At 42.8% G+C, this 22,300-nt stretch overlaps 1 protein-coding gene across 1 annotated transcript in view; it reads right to left on the bottom strand.

Annotated features, from left to right (window-relative positions):
• Positions 1 to 22,032, bottom strand: part of LOC111950239 (conserved oligomeric Golgi complex subunit 5) — a 92,152-nt gene extending 70,120 nt beyond the window's left edge. Inside the window, exons 1-6 of the mRNA XM_023967662.2 lie at positions 21,940 to 22,032; positions 21,455 to 21,594; positions 21,189 to 21,246; positions 11,809 to 11,863; positions 11,514 to 11,583; positions 7,977 to 8,097 (exon numbers count right to left, since the gene is read on the bottom strand). Coding sequence (XP_023823430.1) covers positions 7,977 to 8,097; positions 11,514 to 11,583; positions 11,809 to 11,863; positions 21,189 to 21,246; positions 21,455 to 21,594; positions 21,940 to 21,985 — 490 coding nt within the window. The 5' untranslated portion in view covers positions 21,986 to 22,032. The remainder of the gene's footprint in view (positions 1 to 7,976; positions 8,098 to 11,513; positions 11,584 to 11,808; positions 11,864 to 21,188; positions 21,247 to 21,454; positions 21,595 to 21,939) is intronic.
• Positions 22,033 to 22,300: the final 268 nt, after the last annotated feature.

Genomic DNA, 22,300 nt, shown 5'->3' with positions numbered 1-22,300 from the left:
CTATGGACAACAAACACAGCTGCATTTTATCGATGGCAATTTGAATGCACAGAGATACCTTGACAAAAACCTTGAGGTCCATTCATCTGCTACCATCACCTAATGCTTCAAGATGATAATGCACGGCCAAATGTCGGAAGGATCTGTACACAATTCATGGAAGCTGAAAATGTCCCAGTTCTTCCATGGCCTGCATACTCACCAGACATGTCACCTATTGAGCATGTTTGGGATGCTCTGGATCGACATGTACGACAGAGTGTCCAGTTCCTGCCAATATCTAGCAATGTCGCACAGCCATTGAAGAGGATTGGGACAAAATTCCACAGGCCACAATCAACAGCCTGATCAACTCTATGCAAAAGAGATGTGTCGTACTGCATGAGGCAAATGGTGGTCACACCAGATACTGACTGGTTGTTTGATCCACACCCCTACTTTTTTAAAAGGTATCTGTGACTAATAGATGCATATCTGTATTCCCAGTCGTGAAATCCATAGACTTGGCGCTAATTTATTGATATCCTTCCTTATAGGATCTGTAACTCAGTCAAATCTTTGAAATTGTTGCATGTTGCGTTTACATTTTTGTTCAAGTATCGTTTGTTTTCTATTATAAGTAGCAGATTCACGTAGCAGATATCGAACGTTGTAGTAAATTTGATCCAAGTCAAAGCCAATCCTACAACAGACGGCTACGCTACACAGTCCAAAATCAGTGCAAGTAAAGGGAATAGGGATGTGGCTTTTGATTCCCTCCTCAACAACAGCAGGCTGCTCTCTCTCTCTCTCTCCGTGTCCCCTCCATCCCGCCACTGCATCCACTTCAATCACTTTATTACATTCGGCAGGTGGCTCTCCCCCCAGTCACCCCCTCCTGCAGCCATCCATCCATCCCTTGTTTACTCACTCTTGTTCTTTCTCCACCACCACCCATCCCCCATCTGACCTCCTCTCCCTCTTCTTCTCCTCCTATTCAGTCTCTCCCTCTCCTCCCTCTCTGCTACCTGTTCAGTGTTTTCATCCCTGCCCAATGCTACAGGCTGACAGAAGAAAGCACTCCAAATCACATTAGGCTGGCTGTGCTGTGTGATTGTATTAGGCCAGCAGCAGTATCAGACCTGTAATTCAGGCCTATTATAATGTCCTGGCAGTTGAAGAAAGGGGGCTGAGAGTGGATTGAAGACCGACCGGCGCGGAAAATTACTGGCTGGAGATTGATTTCTGTCTCCGTTGAAAAGCTTGCTAAAAACAGGGAAAAACCAGGGAGGTGTCTTGAGAGTCAAGAAAGAGGGAGAGGAGGAGGTTGGGAGGAGGAGAGACAGCATGATGCCAACGAGAGAACAGTGACTCAATCAGCTTTCGTCTACCATTCAGGCGGCAGTTCGAGCAGAGGTGGCCATTCGTTGTGCTTTGCCAGTCTCATTGTACCTACAGTAGATCATTGGCTAGTTCAACAGGTAGGCCTACCGCCACCTCTTACCCTTAAAAACAATTGTATAGTTGTAACCAGATTTTCAGGACCAATCCTGTCCACAATAACAATTTCTGGTATTGGCGGATTTGGGAAATTCCCACCAACATGATCATGTGAAACCCCACATGAAGTGAACTCAACACTGAACACACTCAAATCAGCTCTACGGGACCAGAAGTCACAACTGAGTCAACAACCAAACTAATCTTATTTAGTGTGATAGAGAGAACTGTGTATTGTACTGTGAGAGACGTTTGACAACATGACTCCAATGTGGGAGAGAGTGTGTGTGTGTGTGTGTGTGTGTGTGTGTGTGTGTGTGTGTGTGGTGTGTGTGTGTGTTGTGTTGTGTGTGTGTGTGTGTGTGTAAAAGCCATATCTTACTCTGAGCCCCTTGGATCATGGTCTTGGTTGTGTGTGTGTGTGTGTGTGTGTGTGTGTGTGTGTGTGTGTGTGTTAGGGCTGGCCCAATTACCATATAAGTGACGGTTATGGATGAAGACCATCATGAAAATAAATAACCTGTCATAACCGTAAAAACAAATACAAATAATTTGGGACGAACAGCTGACTGAAGACAGGACAGCCGTGCATTCGTAACATGACAAAACGTTGTTGCTCCTTTCTGAAAAAAGCAATGTGTTGTAGAAAACGAGGCAACACCCCTGACAATGCAGCAGTAGCACCTCTAACCATGGCAATTTGACTGGTAAACTCATGGGTACACTCGCAATGGCTTCCTGTTATTATGATGCAATAATTTCCACGGTAATGTAGAATGCTAATGCAAATTATGTTAACTGATGTGGTTCTTACAATGGAATGTATATTTTGCGTGTCAATTGAGTCACAGCACATATTGATGGTTAGACTTCTTGCTTTTGCTTCCTGCTTCGCTCCTAAGGGTACACTCGCAATGTTGTTGTTTTGTTGTTGCTGTCATTTAGCAGACACTCTTATCCAGAGTGACTTACAGTTGTGAGCGCATAAGTTTTCATATTTTTTCCCCTCATTTTGGTCCCCCGTCGTAATCAAACTCACAACCCTGGCGTTTCAAGCGCCATTCTCTATCAACTGAGTCACATGGGATCCTGTGGGCCGTCAATCCACCTATTATGCCATCATTGATTTGAATGGGGACGCCTGTTCTATTCATTATATTTCTATGGCAGCACATGCAGTCATGAGTGGAGGAGAGGAGAAAATGGGCATAACATATATTTATTATTTATTTTTGCTATTCAAACAGTTTTACAGAGACCGCGGTCATTTGGCGGACCAATTACCATCATCCCAAATTCCATGACCGTCACAGGCATGACCGTCACAGAGTGTGTGTGTGTGTACTAGCTCTTATAAAAGCCACATGATCCACATGCATGGAGAAACAGGAGTAGAACTAATAAATATGTACAATGTGATTTCTGAAAAGGACATAGATTTTTTCTACCACCTCTCTTTCACTGCATTGGTTAAATGCAATATGCAATGAGACTCTTTCTGAGAAATTCACTGGAATCCCTGTCAGGGTACTGCAGTATAATGAAGACTACTGTTAATGTTAAAAGTCCCTCCAACCACAGCATATAAATACATTTGCATAGTACTTTGTTCTGCACTTGGCAGACAGAGTACTAGATTCAGCGTTGAGTCACCAGCACAGAGTGTAGAAAACAGGGACCGAAAGCATCATTGTTCTCTGTTAGCCTACTTGGGTTGCGTTTGGTACAATCTGTGAGAAATGATAACGAAGGGTACGTTCCAAATGGCACCCTATTCCCTATGTAGTGCAATACTTTTGACCAGGGCCCATAGGGAGCTGGTCAAAAGTGGTGCACTATAGGGAATAGGGTGCAATCTATACAGACTATACAATGGCCTGGTGTTCCTACCATACATAATCCCTTATCCATACATTGAATGGTAAATTGCATCCCTGAATGACTTTACAGCTCACTAGCTAAATGTAGAATATTGAGCACAACACCATCAACCCCAAGCTCTCGAAAACCCTTCTCCGTATGTAGGGTTTTCAGCCATTACATTCGTCCACATTTGGGTCCGTGTAAACTACAATTCTGACCATGTGTTTTAACGTTTAGAAACTTGAATAACCATCGCTTTCGCAACGGTTTCCGAAACGCATGCTAATACGCCCCTTATCTAACATGTCAGCGAGAAAGAATCTTTCAAACAATAAAAGACACACTTCCTGTAGCAGTTTTGCACAGATTCATACACTGACGAACTACACTTCCTCCCCAGTTAACGTACACAAATTCAGAGCATGCTAGACAGCTAATTAGCACAGGTGGCGGCCTGTCTTCTGTGAACAAGCGCTGTAACCTGGAGATATGGCCGTGCGGAAACACTAACCCTAAACCCAATAAAAAAGTGTGTATTCATTTGCTTTTTGTTTTTTGAAAATGACTTCCTGCTGATATGAAAGATGTGTTCCTTGTTTCCAAAACAGTACCACAAGTGATGTATATTTAAGCATTAAGGCCCAAGGGGGTGTGGTATATGACCAATATACCACGGCTAAGGGCTTTCTTTGTCACGATGCAACGCGGAGTGCCTTATTGCTATTATAAACTGGTTACCAACTTAATTAGAACAGTAAAAATAAATGCTTGTCATACCCGTGGTATACGGACTGATATACCACGGCTGTCAGCCAAATCAGCATTCAGGCCTTGAATCACCCAGTTTAAAATAATGTTTAGAGTAAGCATTGGGGCTCTTAACAAAACTCCCCCGGTCAGAAGATACTATCGTCAATAGGCGCTAAAGTAGTTAGCGTCTATGAATGGGGCAACCAACCACATGAATACCTGAAACACAGGGCTCCAGACTGCAACCATTTAGTCACATTATGCGACCCTTTGAGTTAGCTGTGTGAGTAAGATTTTTTGAAGAGGTCGCATCGGTGCGAGCTGCACATTCTACATGGTCACTCAAAAGCGTCATTTTTTAGGATGCTAAAACCATGGTTTGGTCAAACAGTAAAGTGCATTATCCTCATGATTCCTGTAATGAAAGTGTCTGCCTGCCCATGTGACTGTTTCGCTGTGGCCTGCTGCTGTGTCCAGCGAGACCCTCCTTTCCCAGTGGTAAAAAAGACTCAAGGAGAAAGAAAAGAAATTCAGATTGTATACCATTTTAAAATAAAATTGCGGGGAAAACACAGCTATCTTGTTGTCACCGATAAAAGAGAGAAGGGTAATAATAGAATATAGCCTGGCCTATAGGTCAGGTATTAATCAAGTGCTGTGCATTGCTTAGCCAATACTGCACTCCAAAAACACCTTAAAGTAAATACCAGGACATCCGTACTGTGGGAAAATATAATCTTGTTCTTGAGCAGCAGAAATTTATATATTAAAGATATCTATCAAACTATTAATTCCTCCTGATTCCTGCTTACAAGCAAAAATTAAAGCAGGAAGCACCAGTGACTAGATCAATAAAAAAGTGGTCAGATGAAACAGATACTAAGCTACAGGACTGTTTTGCTAGCACAGAATGGAATATGCTCTGGGATACCTGTAATGGCATTAAGGAGTACACCACATCAGTCATTGGCTTCATCAATAAGTGCATCGATGACGTCGTCCCCACAGTGACCGTACGTATGTACGTACATACCCCAACCAGAAGCCACGGATTACAGGCAACATTCTCACTGAGCTAAAGGCTAAAACTGCCGCTTTCAATGAGCGGGACTCTAACCCGGAAGCTTATAAGAAATCCCGCTATGCCCTCTGAAGAACCATCAAACAGGCAAAGCATCAATACTGAACTAAGATCTAATAGTACTACACCGGCTCTGACGCTCGTCGGATGTGGCAGGGCTTGCAAACCCATACAGACTACAAAAGGGAAGCACAGACGAGAGCTGCCCAGTGACACAAGCCTACCAGATGAGCTAAACTACTTCTATGCTTGTTTCGAGGCAAATGGCACAGAAACATGCATGAGAGCACCAGCTGTTCCGGAAGACTGTGTGATCACGCTCTCCGCAGCCGATGCGAGTAAGACCTTTAAACATGTCAACATTCACAAGGCCGCAGGGCCAGACGGATTACCAGGACGTGTACTGCGAGCATGCACTGACCAACTGGCAAGTGTCTTCACTGACATTTTCAACCTCTCCCTGTCCGACTCTGTAATACCAACATGTTTTAAGCAGACCACCATAGTGCATGTGCCCAAGAACACTAAGGTAACCTGCCTAAATGACTACCGACCCGTAGCACTCACATCTGTAGCCACGAAGTGCTTTGAAAGGCTGGTCATGGCTCACATCACCCTATTATCCCAGACACCCTAGACCAACTCCAATTTGCATACCACCCAAACAGATCCACAGATGATGCAATCTCTATTGCACTGCCCTTTCCCACCTGGACAAAAGGAACACATATGTGAGAATGCTATTCATTGACTACAGCTCAGCGTTCAACACCATAGTGCCCTCAAAGCTCATCAATAAGCTAAGGACCCTGGGACTAAACACCTCCCTCTGCAACTGGATCCTGGAATTCCTGACGGGCCACCCACAGGTGGTAAGGGTAGGTAACAACACAACCACCACGCTGATCCTCAACACAGGGGCCCCTCAGAGGTGCGTGCTCAGCCCCCTCCTGTACTCCCTGTTCACTCATGACTGCACGGCCAGGCACGACTCCAACACCATCATTAAATTTGCCGATGACACAACATTGGTAGGCCTGATCACAGACAACGACGAGACAGCCTATAGGGAGGAGGTCAGAGACCTGGCCGTGTGGTGCCAGGACAACAACCTCTCCCTCAACGTGATCAAGACAAAGGAGATGATTGTGAACTACAGGAAAAAGAGGACCTGAGCACCCCCATTCTCATCGACGTGGCTTCAGTGAGCAGGTTGAGATCTTCAAGTTCCTTGGTGTCCACATCAACCAACAACTAACATGTCCAAGCAACCACCAAGACATCGTTGAAGAGGGCACGACAAAACCTATTTCCCCTCAGGAGACTGAAAGGATTTGGCATGGGTCCTCAGATCCTCAAAAGGTTCTAACAGCTGCATCATTGAGAGCATCCTGACTGTTGCATCACTGCTTGTATGGCAACTGCTCGGCATTCGACAGCAAGCACTTACAGAGGTAGTGGAACGCCCAGTACATCACTGGGCCAAGCTCCCTGTCATCCAGGAACTCTATACCAGGCGTGTCAGAGGAAGGCCCTAAAAATTGTCAAAGACTCCAGCCACCCTAGTCATAGACTGTTCTCTCTGCTACCGCACGGCAAGCGGTACCAGAGCGCCAAGTCTAGGTCAAGAGGCTTCTAAACAGCTTCTACCCACAAGCCATAAGACTTCTGAACACCTAATCAATGGCTACCCAGACTATTTGCATTCCCCCCCCCCCTTTTACACCGCTGCTACTCTCTGTTGTTATCATCTATGCATAGTCACTTTAAATAACCTACCACATGTACATATTACCTCAACTAACCGGTGCCCCCACACATTGACTCTGTACCGGTACCCCCCCTGTATATAGTCTCGCTATTGTTATTTTACTGCTGCTCTTTAATTACTTCTTACTATTATTTCTTATCCGTATTTTTTAAATAAAAATGTTTAACTGCATTGTTGGTTAGGGGCTCGGAGTACGTCAGCATTTACCAACCTAGCATGTTAGCAGAGGCTATAGTGAGACGTAAGCAGTGTCTGAGTCAAACCAGACAGTTCTCAAAAAAACAAGGAGGACCCAGGCACTATTCATGTATTTAAAATGCCTTTATTACAAAACAGCATGTTCAATAGAACAAAATCTTTCCAAAAACATCAAGATAAAGGCATTTTAATTATATGAAGAGCACTCATTTTTTGATTACCCTTAACCAAAGAGCACTTTCCACCTACAGAACAAACATCTACTAACTAGTGTGTCCTTGCAGCGCCTCCTATCCTCCCTTTTCTTCTATAAGTCACTCACCCAGCTCTTTGAGGCTCTGAGTAGCTTTGGTGATCTCAGCACCACCTACACCTTCTACAGTAGGCCTAAATGAGGGGAGTTTCACCTTAGTGTCAGTAGAATTATAGTGAATGAGCAGGGTCACTCACCCAGTTCGTTGTGGCTGATCTGGGCAGCCTTGGGGATCGCATCACCGTCTACACCAGGGGTAGGCAACCCTGTTCCTGGAGTGCCGCACGTACTGGAAGATTTTGTTCCAACTACACCTGATCAACTGAGCGAACTGATCAGTTCAATGATTGCCTAAATTCAACACACCTGGCCTTCCAGGTCAGTTAAATCAAAAACATGAAGTGCCTGCGGCACTCCAGGACCAGCGTTGCCTATCCCTGATCTACACTCTCTTTACAGTAGGCCCAAATGAGGTGAGTTAACCATGTCAGTATTACAGTACCCAGTTCGTTGAGGCTTTGAGCAGCCCTGTCAGTAGTACAGTGCAGTGTATCAGAGGTGAACAGGCAGTGGTCGCTCACCCAGTTCGTTGAGGCTCTGGGCAGCCTTGGTGATCTCCCTGCTTCCCCCCTGGAGCTGGCCCTGCAGACGCTTGGACAGGTACAGGATCCTGATGATCCTTCGCAGCAGGTCACACGCCACCTGGGAAAAATAGGAAAATATATAACCAAACAAAATAGAACCCCATCTGAACCAGTCTTTCTGAATCTCTATGAGAAGATGTGAGTGAACGTCAAAACTAATATGGAACGACCCTCTTTTTTCATCATAATTGATTGCAGATCACTTATTCTAAATGATCTCGAATCAATCACTGTCGACATTTCCAAGTATTTATTTTCCTATTGCCTATATAGCAACAATAATGCCGACCATGGGCATATCAATAGTGGTAATAATAACCATGTGTCTAGCAGCATTGTGGCGCTGTGTCTGGGGCTGAAGGACACAGAGATCAGCAGTGTGTTTAAGCTTAGTAGTGTATTCAGAGGAATGGATGCAGCTGAGAGCTGGGGGTCTGTCCCTTGAGCCTCTGTGTGTCTGTGAAGTCTATGTGTTGTCCCAAGTGTCTGTGTGTCAGACTGATTGCTTTATCTGTGGGTGGCCGAGAAGCTTCCATTTTGTGAGCGAACACTAGACTAAAAGATAGACAAAGCACTCTCCTATTCCCCCTGGATATATAGTCTGATCCTTTCCGGTCTCCTTCAGATSCACAGAGACAGACAGACGGACAGAATACAAACACACACACCCTAACACCAAGGACATGACAGTCCCTGGGAGAGAAAAGTGAAAAAAGAGGGGTCTCAGATATTGGTCCCACAGCACCACTGTCTGTCTGTATAAAATAATATAAAACATTGCAACTATTCTATTCAGAAACCACAGCAACATCTCCTTTCACAAACCAGGCCCGTGTTCATCCTAAGATCTTACCAGCCTGACATGCCTGCCTGCTACTAGTATCTTCTCTGCAGGATGCATGTCTGAGGTGTAGATAACAACAATAACACTCCACACACACACACGACAAAGCTGAGACAGATAGAGCATCAGAAGACAGACAGAGCTAACACAGAGCCATGTTTGAGGAACGAGCCAGTTAGAATCACAGTAACCTTTCTGACTGAAGCAATATTCCATCAATATTTAATAAGTCTTCCCCTCGACTCCAAAGACGACAGAGCTGCAGTGTGTGGGCAGTGTGCGTAAGTTGACTGAGAGCCTGTAAACCCAGAGAGTGTCTATTTCGCTCTCTATCTGGCCGCGGCTACCCAGCCTCGGACAGGACAGGGTCAGGTTGATCACAAGAACAGGTCTTATTGTAACAGGGGTACAAATTCAACCTTTAAATCACCTGATTGCTTCTAAACGGGGGGCCACTGATATCGAGGTGGATTAAAAACCACAACAGTGATGTCACAGGTTAAGATTGCAGATGCTATCTGAGAACAGGATCAAAGTAATTCTGCTTGAAAGGTTGAGATAACGTTGTAAACCTTTAACATGGCTTTTATGTATTATATAGTGGAGGACTTACCAAGAAAAACAGATGCATTTTACATAACAGCTAGAATTCCTGGTATAAAGATCGCTCAGCCTCCAAAAGCACAGTTCTATAAAACATCTTTATAAATATACCCTTCTCCAAAGTGGTGGCGAGTGATTCCATAATGGCAGGCATGTGCAACAAGAGTAAAAGGGGTCATATACAGTGGCTTGCAAAAGTATTCACCCCCTTGGTGTTTTTCCTATTTTGTTTGTTGCATTACAACATGTAATGGACATGCACAAAATAGTCAAAATTGGTGAAGTAAAATGAGAAGAATTTTGTAAAACTGAAAAGTGGTGCGTGCAAATGAATTCACCCCCTTTGCTATGAAGCCCCTAAATAAGATCTGGTGCAACCAATTACCTTCAAATGTCACATACTTACTTAAAAAAAGTCCAACTGTGTGCAATCTAAGTGTCACATGATCTCAGTATATATATTACACACACACACCTGTTCTGAAAGGCCCCAGAGTCTACAACACCATTAAGCAAGGGTCACCACCAAGCAAGCGGCACTATGAAGACCAAGGAGCTCTCCAAACAGGTCAGGGACAAAGTTGTGGAGAAGTAAAGAACAGGGTGGGGTTATTGAAAAAATAACTGAAACTTTGAACATCCCACGGACCACCATTAAATCCACTATAAAAAATTGAAAGAATATGGCACCACAACAAACCTGCCAAGAGAGGGCCGCCCACCAAAACTCACAGACCAGGCAAGGAGGGCATTAATCAGAGGCAACAAAGAGACCAAAGATAACCCTGAAGGAGATGCAAAGCTCCACAGTGGAGATGGTGTATCTGTGGTGTATCTGTCCATAGGACCACTAAGCCGTGCAATTCACAGAGCTAAGCTTTATGGAAGAGTGGCCAGAAAAAAGCCATTGCTTAAAGAAAAAAAGAAACAAACACATTTGGTGTTCGCCAAAAGGTCTGTGAGAGACTCCCCAAACATATGGAAGAAGGCACTCTGGTCAGATGTGACTAAAATTGAGCTTTTTGGGACATCAAGGAAAATGCTACGTCTCGCGCAAAGCCAACACCTCTCATCACCCCGAGAACCTCATCCCCAGAGTGAAGCATGGTGGTGGCAGCATCATGCTGCATCAAAACTCCCAGTGGCTAGATGTGCCAAGCTTAGAGAGACATATCCCAAGAGACTTGCAGCTGTAATTGCTGCAAAAGGTGGCTCTACAAAGTATTGACTCTGGGGGGTGAATAGTTATGCACGCTCAAGTTCTGTTTTTTTGTCTAATTTCTTGTTTGTTTCACAACAAAAAATATTTTGCATGTTCAGTGGTAGGCATGTTGTGTAAATCAACTGATACAACCCCCCCAAAATCCTTTTTAATTCCAGGTTGTAAGGCAACAAAATAGGAAAAATGCTAAGGGGGTGAATACTTTCGCAAGCCACTGTAATATTTGTGGTATTTAACGTTCAAATAAATATCAATGGGTAGATCGATGCTAGCATAAAACATACAGTATCATTGTTGTAAACCATTGAGTACAGAGCAGCATGATAGACACTGACATCTGCTATAGCTACATTGTATTAACAGGTTAGAAGAGGACATCCCAGAGCCATATACAGCTACATAGATCTCTATATGGCTCTGGGTCATTGTTATCTTTACAATTTAAAACAGGAGGATCCTGGAAACTGTCCAATATGCATTAGGCGACCTTGACAATATGTACAGCATCTAACTTGAAGTACCTATCTTGAAAATGGGGAGTGAGACAAAAACCCAAGCAAATATTGTCTATACATTTCTCTACTTCAGAAACATGGAAATCAAGTCCATTGCAGAAGTAGAGATAATGCCAGAGTGCTGATAACAATAGAGAGGAAATCTTCCCCCTGCTATTGAGCCTCAGTCCACAGACATACAACAATACAAAACCAACACAACAGATAGTTGTGATATGAGATATTACACAACAGATAGATATTACACAACAGATATTATGCCTCTCAAACACAAGGAGATGGATGGACACCTGCAATCTGGCGAGCTGGGCAGTCCTGGCTACAATCTTATTGTAGGGGTCAACGATCTTTGTCCTTATCCTACGAGAGAAAACAAATAGAAGGTTGAGTGCTGTTATTAGAGGGTCTCTGAACACAAGGGTCATATTTTGCCTTGATCATTCCCTGTGATGATGTGTTATGGTCTGTTATAGGCTTGGAGTAGGTAGATAATGCACCTAACCACTGGGTAAGATGTTTCTTCATCACCATAATGGTTGAGATTGGGGTTATGTTAATCTGGTCCAAGATCAGTTGTTAACCTACCTGTCCACAGCACCCTGCAGAGCAGCGATCCTGGTCTGCATCATCTGCAGGACCCCTGAGAAACAACACACAAACATCTCACTCAATATATTGACATACTTATATGATTGGCTTTTATGTATCCTTAAGTTGATTGTATCCTTGGTATTAAACACTTGAAACTTCTCTTGAGCTTTTGGTCTCAATTCCTTATTGCAAAGAGGTTGCAATAGTATTTTTCTTTTTTACAATTGGTGCCACAAACCAGATTCATCCTTGAAAGACAGACTTGGTGGGAAGGAGAATAGGTAGTGGAGGTGGCAGGCCTAAAATAAAAAAAAAAAGGTAAGCTAGTTTCTTACTAATACCTCCTGTGCCCCATAAGGGCCATCTACTCTTTCTGTTTTATTCCTCAGTCATGTTTTTTGAGGTTGCTGTGAAACAGTATCTGTAGGAGAGTGAGGTTTAAAATTGTTTATGTGAAACCATTGATGGCGGGAGAGGTATCCAGAAAGAGAGCAAGGGTGCAGACTATTGGTAGTAGTTTTGGGGAAGGACTGTGACTAGGACATATCCGGACTATCTAGCACAGGTCTATAGAAGGTCTCCGGGTGGGGGCATAACGGTCGGGTTGTATCATCGTATGGTCTGGGGTGGGAATTCAGTATACAGAGTCTCACCATAACGTGCTGTTGTTCGGGGGTTGTTCAACCCAGACGGGTCATATTCGGTGATCGATTTCGGGTAGGGGTGTGTCCCTATCAGAGAAAAGATGTGCGGTTGTACCATGTTCACCGGAAAGACAGGGTTCAGAGGAAGGGGATCCTGGAGTGGAGACTTGTATTTAATATAGGTGAAAACAATGACTTTGTGCGCTGGTTTTCATGGGTGAGAGCTGTATTTGATGCAAGTATCCACAGGTGAAATATATATCATGTATATGGTGAGGAGCCTGGAATTATAGTATGGGAGTTGGTAGAAAGATATACACTACCGTTCAAAAGTTTGGGGTCACTTAGAAATGTCGTTGCTTTTTAAAGAAAAGTTAATTTTTTGTTCATTAAAATAACATCAAATTGATCAGAAATACAGTGTAGACATTGTTAATGTTGTAAGTCACTATTGTAGCCGGAAACGGCAGATTTTTTATGGAATTTCTACATATGCGTACAGAGGCCCATTATCAGCAACCATCACTCCTGTGTTCCAATGGCACGTTGTGTTAGCTAATCCAATTTGATCATTAGAAAACCCTTTTGCAATTATGTTAGCACAGCTGAAAACTGTTGTTCTGATTAAAGAAGCAATAAAACTGTCCTTATTTAGACTAGTTGTGTATCTGGAGCATCAGCATTTGTGGGTACGATTACAGGCTCAAAATGGCCAGAAACAAAGACCTTTCTTCTGAAACTCGTCAGTCTATTCTTGTTCTGAAAAATGAATGCTATTCCATGCGAGAAACTGAAGATCTCGTACAACGCTGTGTACTACTCCCTTCACAGAGCAGCACAAACGGGCTCTAACCAGAATAGAAAGAGGAGTGGGAGGCCCCGGTGCACAACTGAGCAAGAGGACAAGTACATTAGAGTGTCTAGTTTGAGAAACAGACGCCTCACAAGTCCTCAACTGCAGCTTCATTAAATAGTACCCGCAAAACACCAGTCTCAACGTCAACAGTGAAGAGGCGACTCCGGAAAGCTGGCCTTCTAGGCAGACTTGCAAAGAAAAAGCCATACGTCAGATTGGCCAATAAAAAGAAAAGATTAAGATGGGCAAAAGAACACAGATACTGGACAGAGGAACTCTGCCTAGAAGGCCAGCATCCCGGAGTCGCCTCTTCACTGTTGACGTTGTGACTGGTAACAAGTTTGAGTCGGAATGGAAAAATACTCCTTGTAAACTCATAAAACCTTGGGTGGGTTTTTAATCTCGTGAGACATTTTATTTGGTCTTATTCTGAAATAGATTTATAGAATTGACAAAAGGGTGGATGGGTCACGCGAAATTAGATGAGAGTTAATACTGGGAGAAGGTCACGAGAAATTAGAGTTGGGGTTACCAAACCTAAAATTGCCTTTTTAAAATGTTGTAGTGCCGTGGTTATGGAAAATCAAGAAGAAGAGAGACCAGTCATTACGGGAGTGAATCTTTGGTGAGATAAATGTCGCCGTGTCTAAGGGTAGTACATGCTAAATTAAGTGCATATAAACAATGGGGTGGATTAAAACAAAGGACTAATAATTGGAGGGAGGATAGTGGATTTATCATATCGTTTGGTTTGTAATTTAAAACGTACGAGTTGCTGATTAAGATGTAGCATAGTGAATGCTAACGAAATGTACACTTTCTCTTCCAGGAGAGGGWGTCATTTTCTTTCTTTCTCTTTGGAAGGATTAGGCTGTAAAATTAGCTCCCAGATAAGTAAGACCTGGCCATTTGTGTGTTTTCGCCATATGGTTTACCACACACACACCAGAATGCAAACACAATTTACCAATTATGAATATGGGTCAGTGGTGTTAATATCGTGGGATTTATTGTCGGGGTCTTTTCAATTTGGTTTTAAACTGGGTGAATGAATGATGGAAATGGTTTAAATGGTTTCTGAAGGGAAAGAAAGGGAAAGGAAATACATAATGGTGGTGAATGACTTTTGTCCTGACTTTCTGGTGAGGCCTGATCAATCTTATTAGAAATAATGGACAATAGGATTTATAGAGTTATCAAGAGTTATAATACTAATTGGATGTTAATAGCCTAAGTTGTTTATCTTTGATTTAACAGGCAGTGTTATGTCGGTTAGTGTTTCTGTATTTGTTTTGATACAAATTTCACCAGATTGGGGACGCTGTGTTGCTGGGATTTCTCCCGAAAGGTTAGCGATATAACTCCCTGTCCCGGTATTTGCGGTGAGATAGACAGTATAGGGGAGTATAGGACAATTTGGAAAATGGTTTCAACAGTGTGTGGTTATGCTCATTGGCATTAACGTTATAGGGAATTGGAAGAGCGGAATGGAATGTGACTGGGGATGGCTCATAAATTAAGGAAGTGAGTACTAGAGTCTCAGGGAAAAGGTACCACTCTATGTATATTGTTACAGGAGATAGCTCGTATGAGAGGACAGCGAACTGCACAATATAGAATATAGAGACTAGTATGAAGTATATTGAATGTCACACAGACCCAGATCATGGTGATGGTAGCAGAGATAGTATTGTCATTTGACAATTTTGTCAACTTTCAATGAGGGGTTTGTCAAAGAAGGTATAACGCTTAAAAGAAAAACCACAAATTCCTGTATACAGGAGGCTACATCAACGGAAGGGAAGTTTGCTGTGATAATATCATCACATCTCCTGAAGAGTGTGATTAAGGAACATACTCTGAGTTTGTTAGGTTGGATACTATTCCAACGCCACCACAGGACTCATGCCACATGAATGGGTAACTGGGAGAATGGGTAACTGTCACAAATTAGTCATTTGGCCATACTGGGAGAATCTATGTTGTCCTATTGTCAGGAAATGACCCATGCGTTGCAGTGTATATCTTCCCAGGTGAAAGAGACCCACTGTAGACTCCCTCAGGATTGGAAAGCACACTCACTAGAGCCAGGAGACGAGGTGTGCTTGAAGGTCCATCAACCGGGTACCTTTCAGCCCAGGTGGACCAGACCCCACACTGTCCTACTAATGACTGACACAGCAGTAAAAGGTGTCGGGAAGGAAGGCCTGAATCCACGTGTCCCAGGTGAAAGCTGTACCAACACCTACTGACATGGGAGAGGCTGAGCAAGATGGATAGGCTTTGATAGAGGTGATGATGGAAAGAAGGAGTGTAGATCACACTGTAAAAGGGCTATAATGTGGGGCCTAGGGAAATTTTTTGTTGGGGTAGTGTTTGTGGCGGCTGCAATTTCTATTTATTTTGTTACCTTTATTTAACTAGGCAAGTCAGTTAAGAACAAATTCTTATTTACAATGATGGCCTACCAGGGAACAGTGGGTTAACTGCCTTGCTCAGGGGCAGAACAACAGATTTATACCTTGTCAGCTCGGGGATTCGATCCAGCATTCGGTTACTGTCCCAACACTCTAACCACTAGGCTACCTGCCGCTATAAATCACTACCACTCCAAGGGGAGAAGATCAAATAACACTTTATATAGCGTGGATAGCTCGATATGAAGATAGGTTCATTGGGAGAGGGTACCATCAAAAGTTTCTGAAGCAGTGAGCAAAACTAATCATAAGGGCATGGTGATATGGGTGGCTCCATTATAAAATAGGTCTAGTGTCCTAGACGTAGAATGTTCTGATAAGGGGATGGTTCTCTTACAAACATGAATTTCGAAAGAACGCAATGGAACAGATAGTTTGAGGAATGAAACCAGATTCTCGTCCCTCCTTCAACTTGACATTGTGTGCATAAAACTCCAGTTAAAAGAACAGCAGTTAATAACCTTCAAGTTAGTGTGGGCAGAGGACAAACTTCTGAGAGTTCTACAACACAGGACGCCAAGCCAGGTGAAGCTACAGAAACGAAAGAGAGGAGATTATATCGGAGCAAGAGGTTTTACATACCCGTCACTCCGTACTACCCAACACCAACAGGAATGAAATGTTCGGGGAAGATTTTAGACCGAGGACCTGGGGAGAAATAGCTTGTTGGGGCAATCAGACCCTGGACAAAATTATGCAAAGAGAGTATAATAACCAGATAGTCCTTATTGTTAAACGGCAGGAGGAAAGCGAGGGATGTGAGCAGATGAAGGCTTATTTACAGGCTCGGTTAGACCCTACTTTAGTTCATGAGACAAATATACACCAATGTCTGTGGCAGAGTGGGGGAAGTACAGGACATTCTGATGGAGTGTTGGATGTGGGGGTAACCCATGTAAGCCCTCTCCTTGGTATCCAGAAAACCAAGGCCATAGTCTTTACAGGGACATGAAACAGAGGAATAAATGTGACAGAGGCAGAGGGATGCCTCACCTATAAATTAAGAAAATGGGTGATAGACTCATTAGAGAATGATACCACTCCACTGTGAAGAGTTATACAGGGAATAGTGCGTAGTGTGGGAAAGACAGTGGTCTGTGCAGAGTGGAAGGACTACTATGAGGATAAGCTCAACATGGGAGGACTCTAGGAGGGTGATCATAACCGTCGCTGAAATAGTCTTATCATTTCAGACTTTAATATCCACATATGGAGAAGGTTTTACTGGTGAGGGAACAACAATTGAGAGGGTTGCCACAGACCCATGCATTAAGGAATCTGTATTCCCAGAGAAAAAGCTTGCAGTAGTGGTGGCAGCCCATCTGTTGCAGGGGACGATCAGGAAGCATGTGACCCAGAGATATGTAGAACTGGACACTCTCTCAACCCCACTGCTCTCTGCTCCATATCAAAGGGCAGATAATCAATTGACATACCTCGCAGAGAACTGTGGCCAAGACACGGTAACAGGAATTTGTAGAGGGATTGCGGAAAAACAACCTTTAGGCCCTAAAACCTATGTCACCCATAGGGTTTTCACATGGGGGGTGGGGGATGGGTATGTCGTGGGATGAGAGATGTGATCCAGATCTGAGTAATGGTAATTAATACCCGCCAGTCCCTACTGTAGCACAACATAAGGAGGCAATAGATAAGCTGGTCAGGAAAACGTTAGGAGAGGACTTGGAAAAAGGCAGAGAATATCTCACAAACTCAATCATAGATCTAACGGTAAAGGCGGTGATGAAAGTTACTGACAGTGACAGAGTTAAAGCTGGAACAACACTTACTGCTGTTACATTGGGAGTAATAACAAAATAGACTTTTAAGGGGGCGGAAGGTGCTGTAGGAACAGCATGGGATTGGACTATTGATACGTTTGGTGGATGTCGAAATATGCAGCATGGGCAGTGTTGGCAGTTACGGGGGTAGCTCTGATGGCATTGTTAGGATTCCATATAGTTAAAGCTTCGTTGTTGAAACGCATCTATCGTGCGGATCTGCCACAAGAGGTGAAATTGATCCAGGCTACGGTTCACCTCCCGGCTCACGTCGGGAGGTGAACGCAGTGAGGAGGACTTGGCTGAAAAACATTTCTTGTGATCCTGTAGCCCTTGATGGAAGACTGAGGAAAAGCATAATGGGGATATTTAGAGCCCTACTTTTTGTGGACCTTAGCAGAAAAGCACATCAGTGGGCATAATGTTCAGGGGTAGCAGGAGATTGTGTCGGTCGGGTTGCTCAAGCTGTGGTCAGAGATTTAGTTTATAAATGTTTCTACATAGATGCTTATGATAATCAGTAGAATTCAGGATTGTTTTAGCTCTTGAGTTTTTTTGTTTTTGTTTTGTGCTTTCTATAATTTTCTATTTTCTCTATCAAGTCTGTTTCTATCACACTATCAGGTCTGGAGAAAACCAAAGAAGAAGAAAGTCTACAGCCGGCAGTTGAATGATTATTTTGTGATATTAAACAATAAGAAGTGTTTATGGTTTAATAGGAGGGGACTGAAGGATTCTATTAAAATGTTTCAAGTTAAACTGTAGTTGTTTGTATCCTGTTTAGTGAATGATTACTGTGAATATGAACAGAGTTTGGGCCATGAAACTGTGTGTATACTAATTTAGAAAGGTTGACCTAATCAGATAAGAGGAAATTGCCTAGGATGAGAGGGCCCAGGACAATGAAGATGGACAGGGTGTGCTTCTGACATATAACTAAACAAAGAGAGGACAATGGACATTCCACAGGGTAACGGAGGGAAACTCATTGGGGTCATCAAATGTATAGCTGGGGAGGTGACACCTACAAGGAGGGAAGAGTATAAAATGTGTTGTGAGCTTTCTAAATGTATGCACTCAACTGACTGTTTCCTTGGTACTAAACACTTAACTTCTCTTGAGATTTTGGTCTCAATTCCTTATTGCAAAGAGCTTGCAATAACATTTTTCTTTTTAACAATATTACAACATTATTCTCTGTTCAAATAGAACACAATCACTTCAATACTGAGACACGCGCTGACGTTTTTTACAATCGTTTGACAGCAGCGCCCCCTATGGAATGTCAACAGCACTACAATGACAGCATATATTCCAGCATAGGGGTTCTCAAACTTTTTGGGGCTGGGGACCCCTTTTGTGACAGCAAATTGATCAGGCACCCCCTCAAAATCAGAACACAAAAAAATTGTCTACACTGAGTTTTACTGTGACGTCTGCAGTATATAGCCAGACTACTCTAGTCTCATGCCAGGGGAAAGAACATTTAAAAGGGCCGCATTGGGGCAAAGATTTTTTGTTGCAGCTTTAAAGCTAAATACTACAACTCTACACATTATGCCACAAAGCAGAGAGAAAAAGTTTGCGTTTTAAACTTTAAATTACAGTGCATTTATGTAAAAAATCTATATATAGTATGAGTCAAAAGTTTGGGTTTTCTTTACTTTAACCATTTCTACATTGTAGAACAATAGTGAAGACATCAAAACAGTGTTAAACAAATCAAAATATATTTTATATTTCGTATTCTTCAAATTAGCCACCCTTTGCATTGATGACAGCTTTGCACACTCTTGGCATTCTCTCAACCAGCTTCATGAGGTAGTCACCTGGAATGCATTTCAATTAACAGGTGTGCCATGTTAAAAGTTTGTTTGTGGAATTTCTTTCCTTCTTAATGCATTTGAGTCAATCAGTTGTTTTGTGACAAGGATAGAACACAATCAGAAGATAGCCCTATTTGGTAAAAGGCCAAGTCCATATTATGGCAAGAAGAGCTCAAATAAGCAAAGAGAAACGACAGTCCATCAATACTTTAAGACATGGAGGTCAGTCAATACGGAAAATGTCAAGAACTTTTAACGTTTCTTCAAGTGCAGTCGCAAAAACCATCATGCGCTATGATGAAACTGGCTCTCAATAAGAAGAAGAGACTTGCTTGGGCCAAGAAGCACGAGCACTGGACATTAGACTGATGGAAATCTGTGCTTTGGTCTGATGAGTCCAAATTTTTGATTTTTGGTTCCAACCGCCGTGGCTTTGTGAGACAGAGTAGGTGAACGGATGATCTCCGCATGTGTGGTTCCCACCGTGAAGCATGGTGGAGGTGTTTGTGGTGACACTGTCAGTGATTTATTTAGAGTTCAAGGCATTACTTAACCAGCATGGCTACCACAGCATTCTGAAGCGATAGTCCATCCCATCTGGATTGCGCTCAGTGGGACTATCATTTGTTTTTCAACAGGACAATGATCCAACATACCTCCAGACAGTGTAAGGGCTATTTGAACAAGAAGGAGAGTGATGGAGTGCTGCATCAGATGATCTGACCTCCACAATCACCCAACCTCAACCTAATTGAGATGGTTTGGGATGAGTTGGACCGCAGAGTGAAGGAAAAACAGCCAACAAGTGCTCAGCATATGTGGGAACTCCTTCAAGACTGTTGGAAAAGCATTCAAGGTGAAGCTGGTTGAGAGAATGGTTCAGAGAATGCCAAAACTGTCATCAAGGCAGCATACCACCCTGCATCCCACTGCTGGCTTACTTCTGAAGATAAGCAGGGTTGGTCCTGGGCAATCCCTGGATGGGAGACCAGATGTTGTTGGAAGTGGTGTTGGGAGGGCCAGTAGGAGGTACCCTTTCCTCTGGGCTAAAAAAAATATTCCAATGCCCCAGGGCAGTGATTGGGGACATAGCCCTGTGTAGGGTGCTGTCTTTTGGATGGGATGTTAACCGCGTGTCTTGACTCTCTGTGATCACTAAAGATCCCAGGGCACTTATCATAGGGGTGTTTAAGCCTGGTGTCCAGGCTAAATTCCCAATCTGGCCTTCGTACGGTCACCTAATCATCCCCAGTTTACATTTGGCTCATTCCTCTCCCCAGGTCGTTGCTGTAAATGAGAATGTGTTCTCAGTCAACTTACCTGGTAAAATAAGGGTTAATAAATAAAAGGCAAAGGGTGGCTTCTTTGATGAATCTCAAATGTAAAATATATTTTGATTTGTTTAACACTTTTTTTGGTTACTACATGATTCCATGTGTTATTTCATAGTTTTGATGTTTTCACTATTATTCTACAATGTAGTAAAAAAAAAAGTTTTATAAAGGAAACTTGAATTAGTAGGTGTGTCCAAACTTTTGACTGGTACTGTATATACTTGGTGGAGTACTGTTGATAGCAATATCCCTGTGAGCCTCCCAGGCCCATGTTGTCCAGGGTTACATTTTAGATTCATAATATTATATTGTATCCACAGTACTTGTATTGTATTACACAAAAGCCGTGGATCCCTTGGCCAAAAAGCCTGCAGAGCCCAGTTGAAAACCCCTGTTCCAAAAAGTCAGAAGTGCCATGATGATGACAAAAACAAATATGTGCTAAAGGTGTGTTACCTTCCAAAGACTCAATCCCAGTAGCTTGAGCAAGTAGCTCCTCATGCCTGGCTACCACCTGACAGGAGAAATATTTACCACAGTCAGGAAGTCATTCAACACATGAAGGAAAAGTGTCTTTCCTACAGAAAATGTATACATACCAGCCATTAGTATAGAACAAACTGACTGGCTGATTAAACTAATAATATATATAGATATGTCACTATGGGTCTCACATGTGTGAGATACAGTTGTGTGTGACAGATGATAGGTGTCATGTATACCTGGCTGTGGAGCTCCTTGTCCAGCTGACTGATGCCCTGAGCCAGCTTGGCCAGCTGTTCTGCGATGACAGCATGGTGGATGGCCTGGGCTGTGTACGTCTTCACGTCAAAGTCCTCTATGAGAAAATCAGCATAGCATTCTGGAGAAGAGATGGATAAATAGGAACAATTTATTAGCTATCCACTTCCTGGATTAGTTATTACCCATGGTAAAGCAACAATATGGCCACACACATTCCACTCCAAACGTATTTCCAAAGACACTTTTGTTTTTTATCACAAGCAAAGAATATTGACAAACAGAAACAATCATGACGCCTTTCTGTCAGTCAATGATGGCCTGCCCTGTCAACTCGGTAGCTCTCATTCGTAAACGACTACGGAGCTGATACACCTAGCTGAATAAAACAAAACATACACCTACGTGAAGTAAAACTGACTGACAGAAAAGTATTTAAAATAAATTATAAAATACAGAATTTTACCATCACTTAGCAGTGAATTCGTTGACGCTCCTCCACTACCCTCCATGTTTGCCACTTCATCACACGATGACGTAGAATTTCAGCGACAGGAAATGAACCAAACCAAACATTTTATTTTTCGAAAGAAAATATCAATCGATCTGTATTTTGTACCAAAGTTCATTGTGATAACGTTATTTATTTATACTTATTAGGTTCAAAGGTTAAAAAAAAAGAAAAAAAAGAAAGAAAGGTTGTTCGGTGGACACGCCCACTAACGATACCGTGTGTTATTGTTTGCATTCGGGTGTTTGTCAACTTTAGATAGCTATCTTAATTACATAAAATATGAACGTTATCTAGTCACATCAACGTTAGAATA

This window comes from Salvelinus sp. IW2-2015, linkage group LG3 (assembly GCF_002910315.2).
Source record: "Salvelinus sp. IW2-2015 linkage group LG3, ASM291031v2, whole genome shotgun sequence".
NCBI classification, from domain to species: Eukaryota; Metazoa; Chordata; class Actinopteri; order Salmoniformes; family Salmonidae; genus Salvelinus; species Salvelinus sp. IW2-2015.
This window is presented reverse-complemented; position numbering and strand designations above follow the sequence as displayed.